The sequence below is a fragment of the Miniopterus schreibersii genome, assembly GCF_964146895.1.
Source record: "Miniopterus schreibersii genome assembly, chromosome: 1".
In the NCBI taxonomy this organism is placed as follows: Eukaryota; Metazoa; Chordata; class Mammalia; order Chiroptera; family Miniopteridae; genus Miniopterus; species Miniopterus schreibersii.
The window spans coordinates 23,067,985-23,090,775 of NC_138101.1; the positions used below are offsets into that span (position 1 = coordinate 23,067,985).

General features: G+C 41.7%; 1 protein-coding gene across 3 annotated transcripts; it reads left to right on the forward strand.

The window, feature by feature from the left end:
* The first annotated feature begins 8,665 nt into the window (after nt 1-8,665).
* On the forward strand, nt 8,666-19,994 carry UCHL1 (ubiquitin C-terminal hydrolase L1). 3 transcript variants are annotated; one of them, XM_081140931.1, is made up of 9 exons: nt 8,669-8,745; nt 8,862-8,873; nt 9,329-9,457; nt 12,296-12,446; nt 14,478-14,563; nt 14,641-14,688; nt 15,430-15,496; nt 16,376-16,434; nt 19,551-19,994. In XM_081140931.1, exons 1-9 carry the CDS (start codon nt 8,713-8,715, stop codon nt 19,635-19,637), a joined length of 672 nt encoding a protein of 223 aa, XP_080997057.1. In that variant the 5' UTR covers nt 8,669-8,712; the 3' UTR covers nt 19,638-19,994. The 3 variants fall into 3 exon arrangements, with proteins under 3 accessions (XP_080997059.1, XP_080997057.1, XP_080997058.1); XM_081140933.1 differs by lacking the exon at nt 14,641-14,688 and having other exon boundaries at nt 8,666-8,745; nt 19,551-19,984; XM_081140932.1 differs by lacking the exon at nt 8,862-8,873 and having other exon boundaries at nt 8,671-8,745.
* The last annotated feature ends 2,797 nt before the right edge of the window (nt 19,995-22,791 follow it).

The following is a 22,791-nucleotide window of genomic DNA, read 5'->3' on the forward strand; positions in this document are numbered from 1 at the left end:
AGGGTGAGGAATTCTGTTTTGGACAAGTTGGGCATTAAACCTCAAATGGAGTTGTGGGATAGGCAGTTGGACGTAAGATCAGAGGGGAGGTCTGGCTGGAGATATAAATTTGGGAGTCTCCAGCATGAAGATGGGAGTTAGAGCCGTGAGCTGGATGAGGTCTTCAAGGGAATGGGCATAAACAGAACAGAAGAGGCTCAACCGCTGAGTCCTGGGGGCCGTCTAATGTCTAGACTTCCTGGACTTAAGGAGGAATCCGCAATAGTGACAGAAAAGGAGTGCCAGTGAGGACAGAGGAAATCCCAGGAGAGCTGGCTGTCCTGGAAGCCAAGAGAGGAAAGTGTTGACAGAAGAGAATGCTGGTGGGCAGTCAAGTAAGAGGAGACTAGAAGGTACTCTGGAGGTAAGGAGGGGCTGTACCAAGGAAGATGCTGGTGCAGGGCTGTGAGCTAGGCCATTATTGGAGTGGATTCAAAGGCTTATAGTAAATAGAAATCTCTCCAACGAAGATATGCAGATGGCCAATAAGCACATGAAAAGGTGCCCATCAGCGAAAGACAAATAAAAATGACAGTGAGATAACACATCACACTGAGGAGGATGGCTACAACCAAAAGAAAAATAGCAAGTGCCCGGAAAGTGTGCAGAAATGTTTTTATAAATAAGTAAATTTTTATAAATAAGTAAATTTTATGCTGCCATTTTGCCTGATGTGGGCCAGCATTCCCTCTTGTTTATCTTCTCAGGAAGAGTTTATATAAGAACAAATGATCTGATCCTTAAATGTTTGGGAAGATTCACCATAAGTCTGGGTATTTCTTCATGGAAAGATTTTTTTTTAATGAAGAAAGAAGGTCTAGGCTTTTTTTAAAAAATTGATTTCAGGGAGAAGGGAGAGAGAGAGAAACATCAATGACGAGAGAGAGTCATGATCAGCTGCCTCTTGCACGGCCCCCCGACTGATGATCCAGACGGAACCCCAGGCATGTGCCCTGACTGGGAATCAAACTGTGACCTCCTGGTCAGCACTCAACTACTGAGCCACACTAGCCAGGCTAGAAAGATTTTTAATTACTGCTTTATTTTCTTTCACAAAGCAGGCTTTCTATTTTTCCTACATATTTGAAATTTATCTCTAAGTTTTCAATTCATTGGCAAAAATTTGTCCTTTAAATCTAAAATGTATATGTAATTATGTTCCCATTTTACATCCTTAATATTGTCTATTTGTCCATAATCTCTTTCCCCCAATAAATCCTGACAGATGATTGTCTATTTTATTCATCTTTTTAAAAAAACAACTTTTATTTGTTGACCATCTCTACTGTATTTTACTGTATCACCTGTTTCTGTTTATTAGTTCTGTTTTCTTCCTCTAGTCTTGAGTTTGTGCTGTTCTGTTTCAATTCTTAAGCTGAATACTTACCTCACTAAATTTCACCGTTTCTTCATTTCTAATATAAGCATTTAAATTGTAAGTTTTCCTCAAATATTACTTTCATTGCATCTCATAAATTATGATATTTAAACTTGTATTATTGTTTAGTATTTTCAAATTTCAATTATGACATCTACTTGGACCCATGATTTACTAAAAAGTGGGCATTTTAATTTCCAAAGTTTATTTTATGTCTCATTTATCATTTTATTGTTATTTGAATAACTTGCATTACAATTTGAAAATATGGTCTGCTGATTTTACAGAATCCTTAAGTTATGCTTTATTACTAGGTGTTTAATCAAGGTGTGTAAATGCTTCATGAGCACTTGAGAAGAATGCAATTAAAAAATTATTGGGTACGGAATTTTACATATTTCCATTACCTTAAGATTAACTGTGGTATTTAAATTTTTTAATTCTCACAAGAGGATATGTTTATTGATTTTAGAAAGAGAGGAAGGGAGAAACATAGATGTGAGAGGGAAACATTGATTGGTTGCCTCCTGTATGCACCCCAATGTGCCCCAACTGGGGATCAAACCCACAACCTAGGTATGTGTCCTGACTGGGAATTGAACCCACAACCCTCTGGGTGTATGGGACAATGCTCCAACCGAGTCACCCTGGGGCTAAATTTTTTTTTTTTTTAAATGTATGTCAGGAGCGTAGCCAGCTCATCTGGGAAAGAGAGAGACAGAGACAGGGGGTTGGAGGGGGGGAGGGGTGAGAAAGAAAGACCTGAGCTGCCTGGTGTCAGAGTAGCTGATTAAAACAACAAGGCAAAAATGAAAGAGCTAAGCCTTTAATCACTTAATGCTACGGTACAAGCAAAAGGCTAAACAAGAGAAAGTGCAAATTCCTCCTGTTTCATTTCCCCCATGGAATGATGCACCCATCAAGGTCAGGTGGATCAATGTAGATGTGGGGGTCATCTCACTGTTAAGGGCGTCCAGAACAAAAGATTCCCATAGTTTCTATGGGCACTGGGGTCAGGGTCAGAGTGAGGGGAAAGGGCTAGGAGTGGAAAAGTACTAAGGCAGCCTGAGAAGTGTCTTTGAGGTCTCCTCTGTCTCCCATAAGGAGGTCTCGGCAAAGGCAGCTGAAAACATCTGCCCGAGGTTCAGGTAAGGGAACCTAGAAATAAAGGCTCTGGGACTAGGAATGTATGTGCAAGAGCATAACTGGCCAGAGGGGCCTGACTCCCCTCAGAGGCTGCAATGCATTGGTGTGCCCAAATCTGGTATGGGGAGTAAGCTTTCCTGCAGGAGGTCTGCCAGGTAAAGCCTTTGTAATCACCTGTGGTGAGGCTGAGAAACCACACGTAGGTTTTAACCAGAAACCATACTCCTCCCTATATTGTGTGTTTGGCTTATGAATAATTGAGAAGGGTGGGTTCACGGTGAAGGTAGATTTGTCTATTTTCCCCTGTGGTCCTATTAATTTTTGTTTTACACATTTGAGGCTACTTTATTAGGAGCATACAATTTTAGAAGTTATATATCTTCCTGGTAAATTAAATAAGCATATTGATGCCCTCTATTTCTAATAATGTTTTTGCTTAACAATGCTGATTTTAATATATTGTTATACTAGGTTCCTTTGGTTATTTTTTCCTGGAAAGATTTTCCCCTTCCCTTTACTTTCAGTCTTGCTGTATCTGTTTGCTTTAAAATGTCTCTTTAAAATAGCAGCTATTTAGATTTTTAAAATCAAATTTGATAAAACATTTAAGTTTAGTCCATTTACATTTAGTATAATTTTTTATTTGGACTCTTTTCTACTTTTTTTCTATCTTACCCTGTTATTCTTATTTGTCCTAGATTTTCTATGCTTTTTTTTTTTTCTTATCTTGCCATTTGGGGTTTGATTATGGTTTTTTTTTTCTTTTCTATTTATCTCTAATTATTTGAACTTATATACTTTTTCTTTTTTTATTAATTCCCCTTGAGATGTTACCATGACTATTTAACATAACAAAGTCTAATGTTAAATAATTTCTTAACCTCTGTTAGAAAGTAAAGGGACCCTTGAATACTTTTCTTCTCATTGCACTTCCTTCCATCACAGGTATCATTATGTAGAACAGTATTTTAGCACTATTCTATTAATACCATAAACTAAATATTATTAATATTATACACAAATATTACTTATTTGGATTTACATACTTGCTTCCACTGAATATTATTTTAATCCCTTTCCTCAGACCATCTACGGAATCATTTTATTTCTTCTTTATATCCTTTAGAAATTTCTTTGCACAGGTAGGTCTCTAGGTCGTAAACTCAGCTTCTGTTTATATGTACATTTTTTTCACCTTTGTTTTTGAAAGATAGTTTTGCTGAACACAAAATCCAAGGATGATGGCTATTTTCTCTAAGGACATTGGAGGTATTATTCCACTGTAACCTGGCTTCCTTGATTGCTGTGAGGAGACTGATGTCATTTTCATTTATGCTTTCTCAATGTCCGACTCTAAAATCTTTCTGGGTTCTTAGTGTTCTGCAGTTTCACTGCTTATACCTAAGCATGGATTTTTTATTTATTTATTTTTAATTTTCACCTGAGGATATTTTTCCCATTGCTTTTCAGGGAGAGTGGAAGGACAAGAGAAAGAAAGAGAGAAACATGGATGTGAGAGAGACACATCGATTGGTTGCCTCCCCCTCCATGGCCCGACTAAGGCCGGGGACCGAGCTTGTAACCAAGGTACATGTCCTCAACCAGAATCAGACCTGAGACCCTTCAGTCCAAGGGCCGATGCTCTAAACACCGAGCCAAACCAGCTAGGGTTAAGCATGGATTTAAAGAATTTTTTTTTCTTTTAGAGACACAACGTGGATTTCTTTTAATTTTTCCTTCTTGAGATACAATGGGCTCCCCACTCTCCTTAAGTGATCAGAGCCCCCTTACTGAGATAGGCATGAGGCTCAGCTCCGGTTAGTTTTCACAAGGGCAGTTTTTAAGGGGGAGGGGTTAGTGATGAAAATTTGGTAGCTGATAAAAAGAAACAGAGTATCTGCTTCTGGCATTGTGGCTGACCTAGTGCCTGAGGGCTCTTCCACTAAAAGTATACCGAGACACTATGTAGGACACATTATTTGAAATACTGCTGGTCTCACAAGAGGCAAAGGAGTGCTCCAAGGACAACCCCCTCTTTCTCCTCCTTCCCTCTTCACTGCCCCCTAAAAAGTAGATCTGAGCTGGAGTCTGAGAAAGCAGTATTGAGTTGGGGCTAGAACAGTGGGCAGCCAGATTAGGAAGGAAGAAGAGATTACATTTCGGTTGGGAAACCAAACAGAATTTGCTACACAAATGGCCAAAGTACTGGAAAGCATATGTGTAGAGTGAAACTATGAATTTCTTAGGGTAGTGAATTTATGGGTTGAGGGTTTTTTTCCCCCTCCCCGGTTTAACTTGTTCACATTTTAAAAAATTGTTTCCTATTCTTAGGCTATTGAAGCTAAATGTCCAGGCAAGACCAAGACGCCTCTGTATACTGATTTATTCACTCGAAAGGTTCTGGAAAAATGCTTGGTTAGGTCTTAGAACCCAGCAGTGTTCTCAAGAAAGCATTTCTCCTTGGTATATTTATAGACTTGATTTTTTTCAGCTTATCCTATTCCTCATATACCAACCTCCTGGTAAGAGGAAATATGTAACAAATATTGCTAAAGCACCTACAAAAACAAATTTTAATTGTTAAATCTTGTTTATTATATCCTAGTGACTTTTAAAAAGCCTAATGGCTAAAAGTTAGGAATTAAAGATGAAAGTAGACTTAACTCAAACTTTTTTATGATTTGGTCTGTATGCCTTTTATTTTCTGCTGCTCAAGGTCCTTGTTACGCCAGAATTGGGAGAAACCGCTGAGTTCATGAAATCTTCATTTTACTGTTGAGGAAACTGAGATACAGAGAGGTTAATTAACCTGCCTACGTTCACACCATTGGTGGTTGATCTAAGCCCACAAAAGCCCTCTGATTTCGAATATTACAACTGCACAAGAATAGTAACTGAGGGATGCTAGGGCAGGACCTCATGTACCACTATTGGTATGCATGCAGTACCAACTGGGAGTCCAAAACTACTCCAGGTAGAAAGAGATTTAATACAGGGAATTAGGGGATTACGAAACCACTGGAAGCGCTGAAGGGCTAACCTTGGGGATGAGCTTTCAGGATTGACTCCCATAACACTGTGGAACTGACCTGCCAAGGATATTTGAATCCCTGTCTTATTAGTGATTGGAATCATAAGAAGGTAGTTTCTAAAGGGTCCATTCTAAATCTTCACTATTATTAGAAAAATAATACTTATGATAAAAAATTCTATTGCTGGTGAATTAGAAATGGTATCATTATTTATGAAGGACAACTTATTCATTGATTTTGCTTCTCCACCTATAACAGGTCTGCTCCCTGTTTATCCTAAGTGTTTCACTTTTTAAAAATGTTTTCCTTCTGTTCTTTATGTATTCATTTTTAAATGGTTATAATCAAAATGTTGTGACTTATTTTTCACTTGATTTTTAATATTCATATTACATAATCCATTTTATTACATTATTATAATATATATTATATATAAAGTAAAAAACATTTTTATAACCATAGAATCAAGAAAAAACTGAGTTGATTAACTGTACTATAATAATTGACATGCAGAGCTTCACACATATCTGTATTGAATTTTTAACAGCTTTATTAAGATAATCATCCATTTAAAGTTTTTTGGTATATGCATAGGAGTGTACAACCATTATCAAAATTTCTATTGAATTTCATCATTTATTTTAAACTTATTTTCCTAAATCTCATAATTTAGATAGCTTGTTCTCACTGGCACACTCTGTCTCTCCACTCTAGTAAAACTGCACAAGACAGGGTGAAAACTATGGCCAGGTGGTTGCAGGCTGAGATTACTCTGTTCAGCAGCACTTTTTTTTAAAGGTAGAATAATTTAAATAAGCTATAAAACCACCTCAACTGTCATATCAATTGATGCTAACCCAAGCATCATGAAGAACACAATGAGACTTGTTCTGCCTGTTTATCTAGCTAGTGACCCCTAAAGAAAAGGAGGTAAGTGCTGGCTGACATCACTTGTTCTATATGCAACCATTCTGTGTTGTTTTTTCCTAAGAGTTCACAAATTATGAGCCCTAGAGTTTGGCTAATGACTGATACCAAATCTCCTCGCCTGTACTTTCAGCAATGCATCCCCCCCTGCCACCCTCCCCACCTTTTTAAAGCTCAGTATAAGGTTTGTTCATGTCCAGTCTCTGACATCGCCTTGTAAGCAGGGAGTTAATTGTTTTATTCATTGCTCTGATGTTTCCTGGCACCTAGTAGGCACTCAATTCATATATTTGTTGAGTGAATGAATGAATGCCTTTAACAAAGATTTCTCATAGTGTTTTCATGGCCACTTTTACTATTTATTTTGGTAATACTGCCTAACTGTCCATCAGCCCTTATCTTAAATGTCACTCACTTTTGGAAGCCTTCCTGGTCCCCTGCACTAAGTTAGGGGCTCCTGAGCTCCACTCCCTTTGACACTACTCTTATTATTGATAAAATCTCTATGAGGGAAGTTTCCATGCTCAGCGCCCATCATGAAGTAGGTGCTTAATCAATATTTGTTGAATAAATGAAGTAATTAGGATGTAATTTGTCTCTGTTCGAAGGCAAGAACTCATTCAACATAGCCAGTTGTTCTCCAACTACCTAATTACCAGTCTTGACTTTCAAGTTATTATCTTTTGTTTTTTTAAAAAACAACTTTGTTGAGGCATAATTTACATATCATAAAATTCGTTCATTAAATTCTTCACACTATTTTGTTTTTTCCTCTCATTTTCTGTGTAAAGGTCATTTTTCTGAGTGATAAAATGGGGAAAAAGAGAAGCGGAATGTAGTGAAACCTTGGATGGAAAATGCGCTCCTAGAGCCCAAGTTACCAGGGTTTATTTCTGTTTCACTTTTCTATTGTGATCATAAGCAAGTAACCTCTTTAAGCCGTGGATTCTAATCTGCAAAATAGCACTATTAAGTTTCTTCATTGGATACTCTAAGGATTAAATGAAATGACGTGCAAAAGATCTGATCTACTGTATCGATAATAACGTCAACAGTGTAGATTCCCTCCCTTCTCGCTGTCATCCGTCAACCTTGGACCCCTAAACAGGAAATCTGCTCTTTCACCATCATCATTGCTCTGGTCTAACCTCGTTTTTAAAAAAATACCCAGCCTTCTAGCTTCCTTAGTATTTCTGTGAACCCCACTACACCCTGAGGTTTAGCTTTCCTGGCATAATGCTTACAGATTTTTGCTCCTCTTTTTATTCATCCTTCAGCAAATGCTTTCTCTCTCCATTTTTTTAATAGGCTGGTAGGAAAAACCACCACCACCTGAGATCATCAGAGAACAGTGGTTTCTTTCGTTGCCATTCCCTTTCTTAGTCACTGCATTCTATTTTGAACTCAGAATTTTATTTCGCAAAGCCTCCATTCTTTTGCAGATGGTTTGCCTTTCGCATCCCTTCATCTGGAAACCATACCTGTCTCTTCCCTGGGTCTGTCTCCTGTCCCCCACCTTCTGCCCCTGCGCGCACATCCCCCAGGTTTCTACAGCTGCCGCAGGACCCGCCAGCTGTCCCCAGGGAGTCACATTACATCAGCGGTAGTAATGCAAAATCTGCTATATTCCAGGCTATGCTTTACTCTAGCCAGTCAATTAAAAAACAGAACACGGCACTGGTCTGATTTAACACGGAGGAGAACTTGTCTAAGGTCAAATGCAAACTGCTGCGAGATTTGGGAGACATATATTTATATTCATATTAAATATATACCTGTTGAATTTGAGCTTTTTCTCAACGTTTCCGAAACCCTGAGATTTCGGGTAATTCGGACGGTAGAAAAGACGAGTTTCCAGAAACTTCGCAAAAAATCAGGTTCCGTCCAAAGGGCCGTTCCATGCACTCCAAGATCACCCACCACCAAGCCCATCTCCCAGCCTCCGGATTATCTCACCGGCGAGCGAGGCCGCGCGGCTCGGGGGCCCGGCCGTTCCACTGCGCGCCGCGCAGGGGGGAGCTCCCGCCCATCTTGCCGGGATTGAGCGTCTCCCCCTCGTTGGTTCGGCCCCGATCCCCCTGCGCAGGCACCCACAGTGCGTCAGGCCGGCGCTTTATAGGGGCAGCCTGGGCGGCTCCGCTCGCTGTTTTCCTCCTCTCCGGGCGTCGAGCTCACCTGCGCTTCGCGACGATGCAGCTGAAACCCATGGAGATCAACCCCGAGGTGAGCGTCAGGTGCACCGTGGCCCCGGGAGCGCTTGCCTGAGGGTCAGCCCACGTCAGGGAGCCGTGTCGCTGACTGTTGGTTTTTTTGTATTTTTCTTTGCATTTGTCTTTCAGATGCTGAACAAAGTGAGTGGCGTCTCGCGCGGCCGCTGTCCCCCTCCCCCCAGGAGAGCCGAGGCGGAAGCGCCCACCTGCTCCGTGCGGGTTCGCGGCGTTTGGACGGCGCCCTGTGCGCTCCAGAGGCGCGGGGCTGGGCGCGGTCGGGACGCGCTCCCGGTGCCTCTGCGTGGCGGGCGGGGGCGGGATGCAGGTGGCGGAGGAGGCCGCATCCTCCCGGGAGCGCCCGGCCCGGCTCCCGAGGGCGTGGCTCGGGCCGCGCGGACTCCGGCGCTCGGGCTTCGCGGGAGCCACGTGTGGGCCGCGCTTTGTGCTGTGTCATGGCGCGGGCGGGGCGGAGGTCAGAGCGGGGGCTCCTCCCAGGCTCCGGTGGGGGCGCCGAGGAGCCGCGCCTGCCCCGCCCTCCGGCGCTGGCCCCCCACTCGCCGGTCTCCACGAGCCTGGCCGCCTTGTCTCCTCCGCAGGTGCTGGCGCGCCTGGGGGTCGCCGGGCAGTGGCGCTTCGTGGACGTGCTGGGCTTGGAGGAGGACGGCCTGAGCGCGGTGCCCGCGCCGGCCTGCGCGCTGCTGCTGCTGTTTCCCCTCACCGCCCAGGTAGGGCGTGGGCCCGGCCTGCGCGTCGCCCCCGGACCCAGATGAGCCCTTGAGGACAGTGTAGACTCCAGGCTCCTCTTCCCACCTGGCCTAGGCGCCCACAGCTGGCAAAACCGTCCCCTCCCTGTGGGGGATGGAGGGAGGAGCCCACACTCTTGGTACCTGCACATGGGGGCTCCCGTTGTAGATAGAGCTTATTGCCCTTGTTCAGCCAGCCAGCCAGCATTTCCTCAAATTTGGAAGAGATGCAGGATCTCAGTTCCATCATCCGTCAGGGAAGGAATTCATCCTACTCATAAGCTCTTTGAACCTAGGCTTTTCTGAGCCTTCCATGCTAAGGCATGGCTGGTGGGTTCCCTTTAAGGACTGTCACCTGCCAGTGTGTTTGGTTCTCAGACTCCTACCTTGCTGTTAAACGGAGGGGGATGGGCTTGCCTAAACCACAAGAAAACAATGGGTGCTTCAATTCACCTCTACTGCCTCGGTCTCCGGTGGGCTCGGGGAATTCTTCCCACTCTTCCACTCCCTGCTACATGCACACTTGGATTTTAGCTTCACCAGTGTGCTTTTGAAAAAAGCATAATCGTTTGTGTATGGTTCTTGTGTGGCCACCTCCTTCCACCTCTCTCATCCTCTCCTATCTGACCTTGTAGGTAAATGAAATAGGTGGGCATTAGAACAGTCTCGGAAACACCTTTTCATTTCCCTTTAGATGGTCTTCCTCCTACAAGTGTGCATGGATATATGTACCTCAAAGACTGAGCATCAGATATAAAAAAAGGTAGCTGGGATAATTGTCTTGCAATGTATGGATTTCCACTAATTAGCATGGTATTGTCTATCCCCTGTTGCTGCTGCTTGATTTGGGAGTGGTTGAAAATTTCCGTTAACAAAACTTGAGGCATTAGCATTTGGGGCATCATTCCAAACACAGAGTGAGCCTAACTGAAGCACCATCCTAAGTCTGGGTGTTCTAGAAGCACCCTCTGCATAAGTTAAGCCCTATGGAAATTCCAGATTTTCCTCCTGTAAATAGGTTAAAAACCCTTATTAAAGCTATTAGGATAATCCCAGTGACATGCTTTTTATTGCCAAAGCTTTTACTTAGGTAAAAACGGAGCTGCCAAAAATTGCAAGTCAAATTAACTTCACTGTTGACCAAATGAAATGCAATCTCCTCTCTTCTTTGAGCCCATCACAAAGCTTTCTTACTAGAGGAACCATGATGACTCGGAGGTTTTGAGCAGCTCTCAGATGCAAAGCCTCTGGGAGGCAGTGGTGCAGTGTGTTTGTCTTTGAAAAGCCCACTGGTCTTTTTGCTGGATCAAGTGGTTTCTGTTAGAGAATGTTCCTGTTTGAACATTTTATGTTTGAAAGAGCTCAGTACTTAGATTTTTTGTTCCAGTTCAGTCTGTCAGGTTTACTGAGCACCTATTCTGCGACACAAAACACCTACTGGGCTAAACACTAAAGCAAATTTAAAGAAAAGTTGAGGTTTGTAGGTTGGCTTCCAAACAAACTAATGTTAATATAGAAAGCATTTAATTTTGTCTAAGAGAATGTTGTGAAATCCTAAATGGACCACTTCTAAGACATTAATTTTAAGTGATAATGAAATATTTAAATAAGTGTCTCCATGCAAGAGCTCAAAACAACCCTAAGGATGGTGCTATCCCGTTTAAAAATTTTAATTAACCTGGAAAAGTGAAAAGCCTTAATAGACAATGAGTAACTTAATTTAAGGATCTGGTAGACACGTGATGCTAGAACTTCCCCCTAGTTGGAGTTTAAGTTGATCTTATGGGACAAGAGATCGTATTACTCTGATGGTGCCACCAACAATGCCTAAACTTCAGTTCCATGTACATAATGGAAGGCTACTAGAATTGGACATACACTTCTGGTGTTCTGTCTGAATTATACTGGTTATGAGAATAGTGTTTCTGTAGCATTAGCACCTTGCTTTTAACTGAGAAGTTATACCTGCAAGGTCTTTAAAACTTGTTAGCAAAAGGTTCAGACAAGCCCACTAAATACTGTACAAAGAACTAATGGATGCTTTGAGAAAACTACTAGTCTCATTCATTTACTGGTCTCTACTCTCCTCTCCACCTCTCATTGCTAATCTGGCCTCAACCTGTATAGTTGGCAAAGACAAACCAGTGTCATTTCTTCTTATAGGGTGAGGGGGAGTTTTTGTGAAATCACAGCCAGTACCCTAGGCCAGTTGTCTTTCCTTCATAAAAAAAGGGAGAGGGACTTATAAATTTCTTTAAATTTACCTTCAACAGTTAAGGCTTGTCTTGTTTTTGAAGAGAAGTATACTTGGATAGAATAGAAGTGGAATGTTAAAGAACAGTGGGCTATAAAATAACTGGTATTCTTGTTGACTATTAAATTAACTAAGGCTTGATTGGGACGCCCATGTGGAATACAGTCATTGCTGGTGTTAGAGAAAGAAACCTATTCGATTCTTCACATTTCTGTTTAAAATTCCCAGGTTATATAATGAACTTGTCTGCTTTTTGACTTCATGACACCATCCACTTCCAGCTAAAAGGCTGCAGTGGTGTCTAGACAAAGCCTTGGGCAATATCCAAAGCCATTACTGCACTGCAGCATCTGGGTGGAGTCTCAGGACCTCTCAGAACTCCACGGGCTGGTGTGGGTGTGGGAGGCAGACGGGCCATTCCCTGAGCGTTGGTCGGCATCTAGAACCAAGGCTCCTGGTCACACATCCTACTTGTGTTTCCATTTACGTGGCAGAACTTACTGTGCTGCCATCTGTTCTTTGCATTTTAATTTTGAGATATTAACATGTTTTTTTTACATTCACAGCATGAGAACTTCAGGAAAAAACAGATTGAAGAACTGAAGGGACAAGAAGTCAGTCCTAGAGTGTACTTCATGAAGCAGACCATTGGGAACTCCTGTGGTACCATTGGACTTATACATGCAGTGGCCAATAATCAGGACAAACTGGAATTTGGTAAGTGTGAGTTTTGAGGCCAGTCATCCTCCAGTTGACCTCTAATTAACCATCAGTCTTCATTCTGAAACCCCCAGTGGTCTATTCAGCAAAGACATTTCCTTCAAAAATTCTGAAACCTGCTTATCCAGATATAATCAGTGGGTGAATTCTTGTTTCTCTCTTTTGAGGAAAGGAAACTCGTTTTCTAAGAAGCGTGGCTTGGCTTCTTCACCTGGAGAGGAGAGGAGAGGGAGTGATACAGTTTTGTACCGTCACTCTGCATATGCTCTTCATTTGTAGTCAGCTTGGATGGGTCTCAGGTGACTGATAAAGAACATGTGAGGGCCACTTATTGTTGTGATTCTCCTACATTCAGTTCTCAATGATTCTGAAGAATTAGAGATGATATTAAGCCTTAAAACATCAACAGTTAGGACCTGTCTTTAATGGTTCTGGGTCTCAAAAGGAACAGGAGAACCAAAAGAGCTTAGAGCAGCGGGGCACAGGTAGTGTGAAAGTTCCCGCAGAGAGGCACAGCAGCAGATCGCAACCTCGAAAGGATTCAGCTGCGGACAAAGTCAGGTCAGGGGCTTTAGCCCACCCTCCGTGGATGCTGCGAAGGACATAGAGGACATGAGTGAGGCTCAGCCCTAAAGCTTGTCAGAGGCACAATTAGCACTAAAGTATGTTAAAACACATGGCTATTATGTCTGATTTAGGCCAAGAGTCAGCAAACTTTTTTAAAAGGCCAGAGAGTAAATCTTACAGGCTTGAGGGTCGTATGATCTCTGCCCTTGTAGTGCTAAAGCAGCCATAGACACGATGTGAACCAATGGATGTGGCTGTGTTCTGACAGAACTTTACAAAAATAGACAGGAATCTGATTTAGACAATAGGTGGGGTGGCTAAGAACTGAATAATTTCAACTAACAGTCCACACTTGCTTTTGGCAGTGTAAAAAATACTTCTTTTTACAAGGGAAATGTAGCCAAGACTACTGCTGGTTTACTTTTGAAATAAAAAAAAAAAATCACCTGCCTGGCCATAAACATCCAGATCTAGAAGTTGCTTTTTTAAATACTAACTTGACTGAGCCATATTAGAAAGTTGTAGCTTGATCCTTTCTATTTCTTCTGCAGTCAGTCTCACTTTGTTTACACTACTGCGTTCTTGAGGTCAGCAGAGGTACTGTGATTTTTTTGTAACCATGGTCATGATGGTGCCAAAGGCTTAATCTGAACCACAGCCATCCTCATAAAGTTAAGAAGATTTCTACCACTTCCAAATTTTGAATAGTCCCAATTTAACAAATTACTTTTTTTAAGTTTAGAGCTTAAAGTTCAAGTTTAGATCTTTGGAAATTTAATTTGTTCTTGCTCTAACTGGGTAGTCGCTGTCTCCTAGACTTACCACACTGAGCAACGACTAAACACAACAGCTGTCAGCCAGTCAGCTGTCCCTAGGCCAGATTATTTTGCTCTTTGCATTTCTATTTAAGATTCTTAGGTTAATGTCTATTTGAACAACTGTATTTCTAAGCTTGTATTTTCTACCCTAAGATAAAAATCTTGACTGAGAACTATTATTGGATTAGAATGTTATTGTTACCATGTATGCAATTCACATTAATTGTGCATTTCCAGGTGCTGTAGGTACAGCAATAGACAACACGATTCATTTTTATGGCACTAAAAATCTCACAAATACATGTTACCAGTGGATAAGTGCTGTAACGAAGTGATGATAAGAGATTTGAGAGATGAATGTGAGATGGGAGGTGAAGGGAATTGGGGAGGGACCAGGAGCAGGTAGGAAAGCTTGGCACATGGAAGAAATGGTGAGTTCTCAGGCTTGAATGCAGTGATGAGGGAATGGTGGGAAAAAGTCTGGGACAGAAGGTGCAACCCATCCACATCCTTGGAGGCCATAGTAAAAATTCAGGTTGCTAAACATGACTGGCTGTGCAACAGCTTGAATCAGCAAAAATAAATGTGCACCCATTTGCATTATTTTATCTGTACTAATATGTGCTTTTTTTTTTTTTTTAAGAGGATGGCTCAGTCCTGAAACAGTTTCTTTCTGAAACGGAGAAGTTATCCCCTGAAGACAGAGCAAAATGCTTTGAAAAGAATGAGGTAGGAAGAGAACTTCCAGAGCATCACTCTTTCAATAACTGGAAGTTTTTGTGCTAATGATTCTCTCTTATCTTCAGGCCATTCAGGCAGCCCATGACGCCGTGGCCCAGGAAGGCCACTGTCGGGTAGGTACAAACACAAATCAGAGCTAGGCTGCCCAGGTGCCACCTGTGTTTTCCCTAAAATATGTGTACTAACCTCTTACCGGAATACAGCAAATGTCATTTTCCACCCAAGGCCAGTTACCACTAGAAAATTCTGCTGGAATAATGCTTTGACCAGACCTGTTTATGAAACTGCCTCTCAGAAATCTAATAGGCGGCTGACAAAGCCTTGAGTAAATTCAAACTGATAGTATTTTGTTTAGATCCAAATGCGTCTAATAGAGTAACACCCCACCTAGTAATTGAGCATTTCCGATATTCTCACAGACTATTGGGTACAGTAAGATACACAAACAAGGACTGACAGTTTCTAGAAGGCTTATGTACCGTTAATCTGAACAGAGCCTTCTAGTCAACTGTTAAATTAGGTTTAAGTCAGTTACACTGCTTCTGTAATGAGAGTTTGCTCTGCCACGTTCCAGTCTTGACCTTGGATGAGATACTTATCCTCCCTAAGCCTTAGTTTCCTCCTCAGTGAAAAGCAAGTCACAGTTCTGACAGCTACAGCCCACCTACCTTAATGGACTTAGATTAAAGCCTAGCATATAGGGAATACGTAAATATTATCTATAATAATTTCAAAAATATACAAGCAAGTTGATTCAAGGATATTATACTTACTGCATATTACATTTATTTTTAACAAATTAAGTTCTGCTTTATAAAATACTCACTTTCGAAAAAAATTTCTTGGCTCTTCAGGTAGATGACAAAGTGAACTTTCACTTTATTCTGTTTAACAACGTGGATGGCCACCTCTATGAACTTGGTATGTTTTGTTCCATTTCTGGAATCTAATACAATTTCATACTTATCTTCTTTTTCAGTATTGCCATGTAACTTTATAGCACTTTAGTACATTGTTTAGGAAGCCAGAACAACAGGGTGTTCTCATGGGAGAACTTAACCCTTTATGCTACCCAGAGCTTCCCCTTGGGCAACTGACCTGCCAAATGAATAGCTTTAGTCATACCAGTAAAGAGACTAGACCAGTACCAGTCAAGGTGGGAGTGTTCAGTTTTTTCTTCTCACTTTCCATTACACCACTGTCAGTATAGGATCTCTAGCATCATCCTTTTCAGACAGGGAATGCTTTGGGAAAAAGAAATGCCTAAATATGACCTTGTTGGTGTAAAAAGGACTTGCACATGTTGGGGCAATTTCTGTTAACTGGCATATGGCAACAAGAAAGATTATCCATCTTGTAAGAGTCATCCTCTTTGTATTAATAGAGAAAGCTGTGTTGTCTCAAGTCAAGCCACTGCCTATGGGCAAATGAGCTAATCGGCAGTCATTGAGGGGCAGTAGCAATCTCAAGGTGCCCTTCTTGCCTCCACCTTCTTGCACCTCAGAGACTGAATTTGCCTTTTGCTCTGTGGTTCTTCCCAGGAGATGAGGCACAAATCCTTCAGTTAGGGTGGCTGGATTGGGCTGTGTGATCTTGTTACTGCTTGTAGATGAGAATGGCCTGGGGTGGGTATCTAGGAGCCCTTGAACCTCATTTGCAGCATGTTACTTTATAACTAGGCTTCCTTTGTGGGGGTGGCAGTGGTATTTGGAAGAATCTAAAACTTCCCTTTACGCTGGACAAGCAGAGTAGCCAGGAAATGTGCAGAGAAAATTGACAAGCCTGACTGCTTTGTTCTAGATGGACGAATGCCTTTCCCGGTGAACCATGGCACTAGTGGAGAGGACTCGCTGCTGCAGGTAAGCTTTGGAATCCATTCCCAGTAGGGCCCATGCATCTTTAGTCAAGCTGTCTATTCTAAAGTGGCCACACTTTTTCAGTACAGCCAGTACCAATCATCTGGGTTAATAGCATTCTGTGGGGCTTAAAGATCATCTTAGTAATTCTACCTACCTTATTTTATAGTTATAGCAAGTGGTTTTAAACAGGATCCTTCAGAGCAGCCCTGACTAATCTGTATCGTGTGCTGTCTATAGCCCACAGTGAGAATTAGCCTGAAAGCCATTGCTTTGCTCCTTTGTGGGATTAAGGTGACCATTGTCCTCTTGTCAGATTACATAATAGGTAACGATCTGTGGACCAGCAACCTGAGCCTTTCCTCATCTCTCCCCGACTGCTGGATTTGGGTCAGTTTTGTAGGTAGCGTATTATGGATTCTGGTTAGGCAGTTAACTTCAGGAGCATTTTCTTCCCACATGGTCCACTGTTACAGGGCCAGAGTAGTAGTTTCAAAACATTCCTGACAAGAACTTTAAAATCCAGGGTTCACAGTGTAACCATCCCAGTACAAGTGACTACCGAAACCTCTTAGTTCTGGACCAGAGCTGGTAGATTACTTACGGCCTCTTCACCCTGAAAACCAGTCTCTATAGTTGAGTCAGTTTGCTGTTATCAAGGAAAATTGCTTAATTGTGATGAAATAAAAAATGCTATTGAGGTGTGACTACTGCATTTGTAATACTAACAGTTAATATTTTTTTCAGCACTTGCTGGATGTAGACTGGGGGGTTGACTCAGACAAAAGATGTTTTAGCCTTGGGTGGCATATGGGCCCTGTTGCAAGTACTCAATTCTGTTTCAGCTCCAAAGCAGCCCATAGACAATGGATAAATGAGTATGTGGCTGTTGCTATGAAACTTTAGTCACACAAACAGGCAGCAGGCTGGATTTGGCCCATATGCTGCAGATTGTGGACTCCTCTAACAAGTGCTTTTCTAAGTAACTTAGAGTTTTTATGGAATCCTTCTAAGGATACTATGAGGCAGGCTTTATTCACATTTTTCAGATGAGGAAACCAAGGTGCAGAGGTTAGGTGATGCCCAAGGTCAGTGACTTAAATGGAAGAACCATGGCTCAAATCTAGACAGTCTGTCTCTAGAGTCTGTACTCTTAGTCACTGTACTATGCTGCCTTTCTATACAATAGACCTGTCCTTGGAACATCATAGACCTGACGACCTAAAGGTGCTTGTGGGCCAAATGGTGCCACTCTAGGAGGGAGGGTCACTTTCCAGTTTGCTGATATATACACCTGAGATCAGTTGGAGCTGATTCTTGGATAGACAGAGGTATATGAGAATAGTAACAAACAATGAGAACTAGACTTGGAGAAGCAGAATGGGGGCAGCTTTGCACGAGAGAGTCAGCATTTACTTATGGGAGAGAGTAAGAACAGAGGCAGAATTTCTGGTCATGATCATTTGGGGAAAAGACTCTCCAAATAAAGCTCTGAGGTCTATTCTAATTCATATAGCGCTATACTAATACCATAAAATGCACCCCTACAACTCCTGTGTGAGGAGAATTTATGAGGTGTGGGGAAGGTAAAACTTTTTTGTTCAAAAAAATAAAACCAACTCTAATTGGGATCTCATTTAAAATTAAATGAATGTAAACCGGCATCTTAATTAGTGAACATTCTAGAGTGAGGCTGGTTGTATATGGTTAAAGATGTTTTAGGTTTTTCAGACTATACACAAAATTTATTTAAGCCAGTGAGAAAATACATAAATTTAGCCCAAGCATCCTAAATTGAATGACTTAGGTCTCAGCTCAGTGTCTATACAGGAGGGGGCCATTTTCTCTAGAGGACCACACTTAATATTAGTCAACACTGTAGTAAAGCCCTACACAGGTCTGGAATTTCAATGTATTAAAAATTCTGACAAAATGTAGATGTCAGTCTAGACTCACTTTAGTTTTGCTAAGTGGTTTCAAAGCAGGAATGAAACTCCACTTTGGTTGATCTTTTTAAGGGACACACTCATTATTGGGTTGGTGATTTCTAGACTTTGGGAGCTGATGCTCATTGTCAGAGTATGACCTGTCCTCTTAAAGGTCTTATAATTGTGGAACTATCTTTCAACTGGACTCTTGACAAATTAAACAGAGTGATTGATATTTATGATCCCAAGGCATTTTTAAAACCTAGAATTTGGTAAATTACTAATACAGACATCCGAGATATTGTGGGTTTGATTCTAGACCTCGGTGATAGAGTATCACAATAAAGCAAGTTGTAATCTTTTTGCTGGTGAAGGGTCTTTTCTTCAATATGTTAAACGCAAAATCTGTAGCGCTGTGGCTGGTGTGTCTCGGTTGGTTGGGTGTCGCCTTATGCACCAAAAGATTGCTGGTTTGATTCCTGGTCAGGGCATGTACCCAGACTACAGGCCTGATCCCCGGTAGGGGGTGTGTAGGAGACAGCCAATTATCTGCTCTCACATCAGTGTTTCTCTCTCCCCCTCTCCCTTCCTTTCTCTCTAAAAAATCAGTAAAAGCAGTTTTTAAAAAAATCTGTGGAGCTCAGTAAAGCAAAATGCATTAAAAGAGGTATGCCTGTATTGGGATCAATTTTTTGTTACCAATCTTTGTAATCTAAGTCTTAGAATTAGTAACACATCATTTGTCTTATCTGGAATACCAGGTATTTAAACTTTTAATGCTCTTTTGTAAAATCTTCACTTGGAAGAAATTCATCTGTACTCTGGGAATTTCTGAGTTAGGAGAACTTTTCCATTATGGAAGACATTAATTTTCTATCTTGTTTCGACTTGAGAAAAAGTGCACAAAATAGTGTAGTTTTGTTGTCAAAACCAGGCACAAGGTGGGAGAAACAGGGCATTTGGTGGAAGTGATAAAGGGTGTCCAGGCTTCTGAAGTCAGATCTCTGATGCAAGTCGTCTCTCCCATCACGTGATTTTTTTTCTCTTGCCCTTGTTTTCAAGTTTAATGGGAAGTTGAAACTTGACCATGGTGAAGTTTGAGCGTTCATAGGCCTTACTGGTACTTTTCCCTTTGAAACTTTCATTTTGAGCTGTTGCTGTTTGGATATTAATGAGATCCCTCCTTTTCAGGATGCCGCCAAGGTCTGCAGAGAATTCACTGAGCGTGAGCAAGGGGAAGTCCGCTTTTCTGCCGTGGCCCTCTGCAAGGCCGCCTAATGCCCCGTGGGAAGGGACCAAGCACTTCTCCCCTCTTCCTTTCACCGTCTAAATATATCCCTACCAGTGTAGTCTTAAAATGCTTCAGTGTTGTAGAAAACAGCTGTTCTCCTTTGGTTCTGTAGCTATACTCCCCCTCTCAACTACACCCAAGTGCTAGCAGAGCTCAGCTGTCAATTGAGCAGTTCGGTGTAAGCTCAGATGGCGAAGCATTTCCCTCATGTATGTCTCGTACCTCAATATCTAATGCTTTACTTGGCTACTTTGGTTTGTGTCTGTAAGCTAAGGCCTTGGATGTGGTTTAAACTGTTTGTCCTTATAAGGAATAAAACTTTTCTGCTGATCAGAGAGAAGCCTACACTGGTTTTTATTTTCTTTCCTACCTTCCCCTCAATATATCTGAAATTATTTGAATAGTAATAGAGGTATAGATCTTCCATATAAATAACTCCTACAGCATAGATAAAAAATATTACTGGTTTAGTGTCACTAGCCATATTTTCTATACATTTATATTACTATGTGTACTTGTATAGACTGAAATATTTAAAAAATATATTTTAGCCCTCCCGGGCGTGGCTCAGTGGTTGAGCGTCGACCTAGGATCCAGGCGATCAGGATTTGATTCCCGGTCAGGGCACCTGCCCGGGTTGCAGGCTCGATCAGTGACTCTCTCATCATTGATGTTTCTGTCTCTCTCCCTCTCCTTTCCTCTCTGAAATCAATAAAGATATATTTAAAAAGATAAATAAAAAAATATATATTTTAGAACAATTTTAGATTTATAGAAAAATTGAGAAGATACTTCAGTTTCTATATACCCTTCATTTTCCCCTTTGTTATCTTACATTAGTGTGATGCATTTGTTACAATTAAAAATATATAATTTTAATGAAAAATCATGTTACTAATGACTAAAGCTCACAGCTTAATCAGATTTCCTTAGTTTTTACAAATACCCTTTTTCTTTTCCAAGATACCACATTTCATTTTATGTCTCATTACACTCCCTTTGGCTATGATAATTTCTCAGACTTTCCATGTTTTTGATGACGACAGTTTTAAGGAGTACTGGTCAAGTATTTTGTAGGATACCCCTCTATTAGGACTTGTCTGATGTTTTTCTCATAATTAGAATGGGGTTACGAGTTTTGGGGGAGGAAGACCACAGAGATAAAGTGCCATCTTCGTCACATATAAAGGGTACATGCTATCAACATGATTTATCACTGTCAATATTGAGCTTGATCACCTGACTGAGGTGACATCTGTCAAGTTTTTCCACTGTAAAGTTACTTTTCTCCTTCCATTCGTTGAGAGGATATCTGGACAGCCCACACTTTAGGCTGCTCTAGCTCCTTGTGGGTGGAGTATCTAAATCATTTGCAATTGTTTTACTGAATGACGTGATCTTAATTCATTTAATAATAGCATTAAGTTGCTCACCTGTTTGATTTCTTGACTTGGCATTCACTAAGAAACGGTGTGATCTGACATAGTTAAGGATGGGTTGCTGTGCATTGCCTGTGTAGTCAGGCTGCCTGGTGCAATTCTGTAGAATGGGAATGATAGCACCTCTCCCACAGGACTATGAAGATCGAGCTAAGATAAGGCACCAAGGCTTAGTACGTAGTGAGCACCCCTTGAGTAATGATATTAATATAAACTATTAATAGAGTTGAGGAGTGTGTGTTTGAATCTTTATGAACAAAAGAGAAGTCTCAACAGAAGAAATAGTATTGATCATGTTTCCCCTTAGTACAAAACATCTGGATTTGGACAATTGAAATCAGTTGATGGTTTCCTTTCTCTGGTCATGTGTGCAATTGGTATTATTAAGCTGATTCAAAATCAGATTTTTTTTCATTTTTTAAACATTGAATTTATTGGGGTGACATTGGTTAATAAAATTGTATGGGTTTCAGGTGTACAGCTCTATAAGCCATCTATATATTTTACCCTGTGTTCACCACCCCAGATCCCTCTGATACACCATACTGTTGTCTGAGGCTTTTTCCCCTTTGCATAATCCCTTCACCTTTTTCACCCAACGCCTAACCCCCTTCCCCTCTGATAGCTGCCAGACTGTTCTCTGTATCTATGAGTCTGTTTCTATTTTGTTAGTTTATTTTGTTCATTGGATTCCACATATAAGTATAATCATATGTTACTTATCTTCCTCTGCCTGGCTTATTTTACTTAGCATGATACTCTCCAGTTCCCTCCATGGTGTCCCAAAGGGTAATAGAGCCTCCTTCTTTACAGCTGTGTAGTATTCCATGGTGTAAATGTCCCACAGATCCACTCATCTAACTGATCGGCACTTGCGCTGCTTCCAGACCTTGGCTATTGTAAATAATACTGCAGTGAACATAGGAGTCCATATATTATTTTGAATTTCAGGTTTCTTAGGATATATTCCTAGAAGTGGGATCACTGGGTCAAATGGCAGTTCCATTTTTAATTTTTTGAGGAACCTCCATACTGCTTTCCACAGTGGCTGCACCAGTCTGCACTCCCACCAGCAGTGCACAAGGGTTCCCTTTTCTCCACGCCCTCGCCAGCACTTGTTGATGGAAGCCGTTCTGACAGGTGTGAGGGGAGTGGGGTTAGCTGATCTCCCATGAGGGGAAGGTGCCAGTCAGGTTCACGGGAAGGGGGCAGGAATGATGCCCACCCAAAAGCCACACAACTCGGTCACTGACGCCCCCTGAGTCTGCCGAGATCTTTACACCCCAGTCCAGGCAGTTGACTCCTCAGTAGGGTGCAAGGTACACAGGGCAGGGCGACAAAGTCTAGAGTATGGGGCTAGTGCTTTCCGGAAACCCAGGCTGATGCTGTAGGGAGGGGTGTGCTCCACCCAAGAAAGATGGTGTCTGCACTGTGATGGACTCAGCACAGAGATTCTGGTGGCTGTCATGTCAGCTCTCTCCCCAGAACCACAAATGTCAGTCTCTCCTTACGCTGCTCTAGACCCCTCCACACTCCCTCTGGGGGAACCCAGGGTGAGTGGCTGCAAATGAGATTTTGTGCACTGACCCTTTAAGAGGGCTCCTATGTCTCTAGCGGTGTCCAGTCTCCCCCTGGCAGACAGAAATCCTGCTGATTTTCACAGCCAGTTGTATGTGGGTGCCTCTTCCCAGCTCTGGTGCTC